Below are 6,000 nucleotides of genomic sequence, written 5' to 3'. Positions count from 1 at the left end.
TTACTTTGACATTCCGTATGTTGTCACTGATGCAAAAAAGATGACAGACAGGCTCAGTTAAGGTAAAAATTGACCTTTGCCAGGGAAGATCCTGGCCTAAGACATGACTACCTGCCATAAACTGATTTTAATTTTAAAAGTTTTCATTTCAGACCATCTTTTGTGGTTACTTTAGGTCTCTGAGTCTGCAAGGCTGCTACGAAGGCCTCCTATGGGCTGGTATGTGGCCCTTATTCGTCCACAGGCTCAATAAAAGCACTGTCCTGAACGCCACTGGGCTGTTTTCTGCGAATACAGCCATAACCAACCAGCAGTTGCACTTTTTGTGTTTTTTTACGGAGTAGTAGGGCAGTCGCAAAAAGAAGTAAATTCAGAGAGTCAAAATGAGTTTTGTCTATAGTGACCGATGTCTTGTGTGACCACAATAAATTGGGATATACTCCAGAACTTGAGACCTTTCTTCCCCTGAATTATCTTCTTTCCTGAAAATTGTGTAGGATACTTATCTTTATGGTTCACTCTATTTTTTTATGAAAGGATTATTCTCGGGTTTTATTTCTGTAACCGCCTTGGGCCAGCCGCCGCCTGGGGCAGTAACCCAACCCCTTCGCGCAAGCGCCCAGGAGCCGAAGCCGCGGCGCCCAGGGCTTTGCATTGCGCATGCGCGACTAGGAGCGCCTGGAAGCGCCGAGGCGGGAAGTGTTGCGCAGGCGCGTTTGGCAGAGTCGCTAGGACGTGAGCTCTCGGAGACGGCGACCCAGGCAGCTGGGGAGCCACAGAAGTCGTATTCCCTTAAACTGTGAGTTTCGAACGGTTTGTTCCACGGCGCGGGGTTGTGAAGGATTAGAAACGAATTTCGGGTCGTGACTTCGGTCCGGCCGCAGCAGCAGCACCCCCGACCCGCCCTGGGGTCCTGCGGGCCCGCGGCGGGAAGTCGTGCGCCTGCGCACCAAGCGTCCCGTGCGGTCTCGGGGCCGAGGGAGGAAAGTCCTTCCCCGCTGAGCTCGGGGTCCGCGCCCCCAGGGGGATCCATTCATTCCCTTTCCCCTGCTCCTGCCGGCGCTCGTGCCCGGGGTGGTATCAGTTCTCCGCCAACTTGCTTGGGACCGTGGCCGAGCTTCCTGGCGCTCCCTTTCAGTAGTGGAGCGACTTCCTCTGTCCTCCTCCTCCTCCTCCTGTGCTCTTGGGTCAAACCGCTGCCCCCGCTGATGCCTCCCCCACCCCTATGCGCCGGGGTCCTGGAGCCGAGCCGAGCCGGGGCGGTCCTGGCCAGCACCCTCAGGGTGCTCCCGCCCCCCCCCCCCCCCCGCCCCAAGGCTCTCCCGACTGGAAACTTCCCTCGGGCCCCCTGCCGGTATTTCGGGAAAGGGAAGCAAACGGGATCCTTAGAAATGGCCCACGGTTTTCTTCCTTCGGGGATGTTAACACATGATTCGTTTTTTGCACGTTTGTCCCGTTGCCAGTTTTTAGTGCGTAATTTAAACTTGTGTCTTCTCCGGGATTCTAATTTTCACAGCTGCCGGGCTCCCCCTGTGGACATGACCCCTTAGCTGGCGTTTTGCACCCCAGTTGTTTTGTGATGGAGGCGTCTTTGGGGATTCAGGTGGACGAGCCTATGGCTTTCTCTCCCCTGCGGGGCCGGTTACAGGTGGACGGCTCTTTAAAAAAATGTGAGCAGAATTTTAAACTACCAGGTATGTGTGTAATTTTAAAGATGTACAGGCAACCGTTCTGTAATTTCAGTTATTTATAAACACACACACACAACCTCTTGAATCTTAAAGTGAGTTATATGTATAAATGAAAACATTTTTATCAGTGAAGTTTCCCAAGATCTAGATTTAGGACTGAATTGCATTTTAGAAGGAGGACTGTAGTCCAACAGTGTCATTTTACAAATGAAGTTGCTTCTAAGTATTAGTGATTGTCTACGAACATGAAGTTTGTTGATACCCAAACTAGAAGTTCTGTTCTCCTAGGCCTGTGTTCTTATGTCTACTCACCATTGTACATTAAACTTGGATTTCAAAATTGACAGGGGAGGGATTTTCAGTTAAGTATTAAAAGTTAGTATTCAGTGATGAAAATCAGTGAAATGTTTGTAGCAGAAATAAAGCACTATATCTCAGTGTACATCATGAAACGTTATTTGATCCTAAGCCAGACCTTGAAGTGAGGAGAGGGGTCTAACGATTCCTGATCTTGTACAAATGCACACCTTCATTCCTGCTCTAGCACAGTGCTTGGGTCATAGTAGACATTTAGTAAATATTTGCTAAATAGAGGAGTACCAGTGGACTGTATTTTTTTCCCCTAAAAGGTAACTAAATCTTCTTTTCCTTCTTTGTCTTAAGCAATTTAGTATTTGTCCAAAAGATATTAGTTTTGACTATTCATCCATGATATATACTTATATACCACAAAGTAGACTTTAACCCCATCCTAGAAAAATGTCATCACATGCTTTTTAAAAATATATATATTTTTATTGATTTCAGAGAGGAAAGGAGAGGGAGTGAGAAATAGAAACATCAATGAGAGGAAAAAAGAAATATTAAAAAAGAGAAACATCAGTGGTGAGAGAGAATCATTGATCGGCTGCCACCTGCACACCCCCTACTAAGGATTGAGCCTGAAACCCGGGCATGTGCCCTTGACTGGAATTGAACCTGGTACCCTTCAGTTCACAGGCCAACACTCTATCCACTGACCCAAACCAGATAGGGCCATCACATGCTTTAAAAAACAAAACAAAATAAAAAATTTGAAATAGGGCAATTAAAAATATTTTATTTATTTATTAATTTTGAGAGAGAAACATCGATTTGTTCTTTCACTTATGCATTCATTGGTTGCTTCTTTCATGTGCCCTGACTGGAGATAGAACCTGCAACCTTGGCATATTGGGAGGACACTCTAATCAACTGAGCCACCTGCCAGGGCTAACATCACATGCTGTTAATTTCTGACCCAAACTAAACTTCCCTGTCAAAATGAGTACCCTTCCTGATGTCCCTATTTTGGTGATAAAAGCCACTATTATCTCATATATTTATGCTTAAAACTTTAGAGTTGTCTTCAAATTAGGCTTTATATTTGCTTCCCATATTCAGTCACCCAACTTCATTTTACTTTTTTTGTTGTTAATCCTCACCCAAGGATATTTTTCCATTGATTTTTAGGGAGAGTGGAAGAGAGAGGGAAAGACAGAGAGAAACATCTATGTGAGAGAGACACATCGATGGGTTGCCTCCTGCATGTGCCCCGACCAGGGCCTGGCCAGGGAGGAGCCTGCAACCGAGGTATGTGCCCTTGACCGGAATCGAACCTGGGACCCTTCAGTCTGCAGTCCAAAGCTCTAGCTGCTGAGCCAAACTGGCTAGGGCATATTTTACTTTTTTTTTAAAGATTTTTTTATTTTATTTATTTCAGAGAGGAAGGGAGAGGGATAGAGAGATAGAAACATCAATGATGAAGGAGAATCATTGATCAGCTGCCTCCTGCATGCCCCACACTGGGGATTGAGCCCATAGTCTGGGCATGTGCCCTGACCAGGAATTGAACTGTGACCACTTGGTTCATAGGTTGATGCTCAACCACCGAGCCACGCTGGCTGGGCTTATCTTTTTTAAGAATGTGTGACATAATATATGGTATACATAAGGCAGAATGGATGTAAAAAATGTGAGCAGAATTTTAAACTACCAGGTTCTAGCATTATGTTCAGGTGAAAGCTAATCTTTTAATCTTCTGGAAATCTGGGAAATAAAGAGTAGGGCGAATTTTATTCTAAATATTTAAAGTTTTGTGGCTTTTATGTAACAGAACATTGAACATTATAAACAGTGCCTTTGGTAATTTATAGGGCATGTTGAAATGTTTTTCATGTGGTTCTTTTTTTATGACCCTGAATAAAAGCTAAGGTTATATCAAAAATATAACTTCAGTAAGGAAAGGAAAGCTGATGGGTTCCACACATATAACTGTCTCATGACTCAATGTACACCCTATATTCGGAGCTATACGAGGTACTGCCTTTGAGGAGCTCATAGTATAATTGAAGAGGCAAAATACAGAGTGCTAAACTACAAGAAAAATAATACAGTAATTGCATTACTGTATTATGTGTCCAATGACACAAGGGAAAGCTGGACCATGAAAAACAGGTAATTGCAACAGAATGAAAAAGACGAGGGACAGCATCCATGAAACTGGATGAAAGTGGCATTGTTAGACTATTTTAGTAGCAGTGTATTAGATGCAGTGGAGGATAGAAAAAAAGTAAAAGGCAATTTAGGTAAGAAACTTTGTCATCATCCAAGAGCATTCCTGGCAGAGGAAACAGCAAACTGGAAGACTCTCTGATGGGAGTGTGCCTAGCTTTTAGGAATAGCAAGGAGGTTATTTTGACGAAGTGGGTGGGTGATGCAAGTGAAGTATGAGAGGAGGTAGTTCTCTGGGTTTTATGTAGAGCAAGTATAGGCCAACAAGGGTGAAAGCAGGGAGCACAGTTAAGGAGGCTGTTGTATTAAAACCAACTTGGATATATTATGAGGCAGAAAAAACAAGCTGAGATCTTCATTATAAAATATGGACATTTAAATAACTTAGCTTGTGGACTTTTCAGGGTCTTCCTCCAATCCTCAAAGTAAATATGTAATTATATATAACAAGGTCTCTGCCTTTACTAGTATTTTCTTGCATGAGATGAATGTTCTCTTCTGCTGCCTGCTCTCATCCCCTTCAGAATTTGAGGATTATGCATTCACTGTGGTTGTCAGGAAGTTTTACTATTGTTTGAAAACGTCAAATTTGTTCTGTTGTGACAGGAAACCTTAATATAAACATATTTAGAGTTTTGTAATGGTAGGTAAGTCCATAGTGAGTAGTGGTGCGGAAGTACATTAAGCTTACATAGTTATTCACATGGCTTGTGCATTATAGTGTTTTCTTATTACATCTGTTTTCTTCCTGGTGATTTCTATCAGTTGACCAGCATCTCTACTACTTATTGCCAGCTCATGCTTATGCAAAGGGAAATTCCAAAATGTGGAACTAATGGGAAGCCATGAGTTGCATACTAATTTCAAAGTTGTTAAAGTATGTCTTAGAATCAAAGAAATGTACTATCAAATTGAAAGGCACCCATATGGTGCCGTTCCTGTGACACGAATTTGAAGCTGGTTGGAATTGATACTCATCAGGAAAGATTCTAATGGACTGTGGCAAACAAGACTTACAAAGCCTGTTCTTCCCACCTGGGCCTTAGTTTTGGTTTCTAGAGTGAATTGGCAGCTGATGGTGAGGTAGCTGCTTCTGTCTTTGGTTTCATTCTTTTATAACTTCTAAACCGTTTTGTTTTGTTTTGTTTTGTTTTGTTTTGTTTTGTTTTGTTTACAGCTACCTCTGAATGGCCCTAATGATGGTAATAATTCATTCATTGAACAACCATGCCAGGAACTGTACTAAGAGCTGAGTGTGCTGTGGTGAATTGTACAGACAGGGAACTTGTATTGGTGGAACTCATATTCTAGTGGGAGGAGGCAGACAGCAAGCAAATAATAAACAGGATAATTTTACAGTAGACAGTAAACAGGATAGTGTGAATAATGGAGGGGTGCTAATTTAAATAGATATCTGAGGAGACTGACAATTGAGCCAGCCAGATGAAGTTATAAGGGAAGAGGATTTCAAGCAGAAGGAATAAAATATGAACAAAAGCCCTAAAGCAGTAATGTTAATAACAACTAAACGTAAGAATTACCACTATCATTTATTTACTATGTGCCAGGCATTGTGTTAAAAGCTTCTCTTACATTATGTATACTATTTTATTTAACCCTCACAGTATCCCAATGGCATGGGTACTGTTATTCTCCCCTTTTTTATAGATGGGGAAACTAAGGCTCAGAGATAAGCTGTGTGCTCAAGGAAGGTCATACTAGCTGGTAAATAGTGGGGCCAGGATTTTAACTTAGACCTCCCATCTCCAAAACTGGT

At 42.7% G+C, this 6,000-nt stretch overlaps 1 protein-coding gene across 5 annotated transcripts in view; it reads left to right on the top strand.

The window, feature by feature from the left end:
- The first annotated feature begins 670 nt into the window (after window positions 1-670).
- CDC7 (cell division cycle 7) overlaps window positions 671-6,000 on the top strand; it is a 32,717-nt gene continuing 27,387 nt past the window's right edge. For 3 of the 5 annotated variants that reach the window (XM_059688802.1, XM_059688803.1, XM_059688799.1), the window contains exons 1-2: window positions 671-799; window positions 1,517-1,694. In XM_059688802.1, the coding sequence (XP_059544785.1) occupies window positions 1,580-1,694 (115 nt within the window). In that variant the 5' untranslated portion in view covers window positions 671-799; window positions 1,517-1,579. Of the gene's footprint in view, window positions 800-1,516; window positions 1,695-3,635; window positions 3,709-6,000 lie in introns of those variants that run through there. The other 2 variants (XM_059688800.1, XM_059688801.1) reach the window with 2 other exon arrangements.

This window comes from Myotis daubentonii, chromosome 3 (genome assembly GCF_963259705.1).
Source record: "Myotis daubentonii chromosome 3, mMyoDau2.1, whole genome shotgun sequence".
In the NCBI taxonomy this organism is placed as follows: Eukaryota; Metazoa; Chordata; class Mammalia; order Chiroptera; family Vespertilionidae; genus Myotis; species Myotis daubentonii.
Note: the sequence above shows the minus strand (reverse complement) of the source record. Positions and strands in the feature narration are given on the sequence as shown.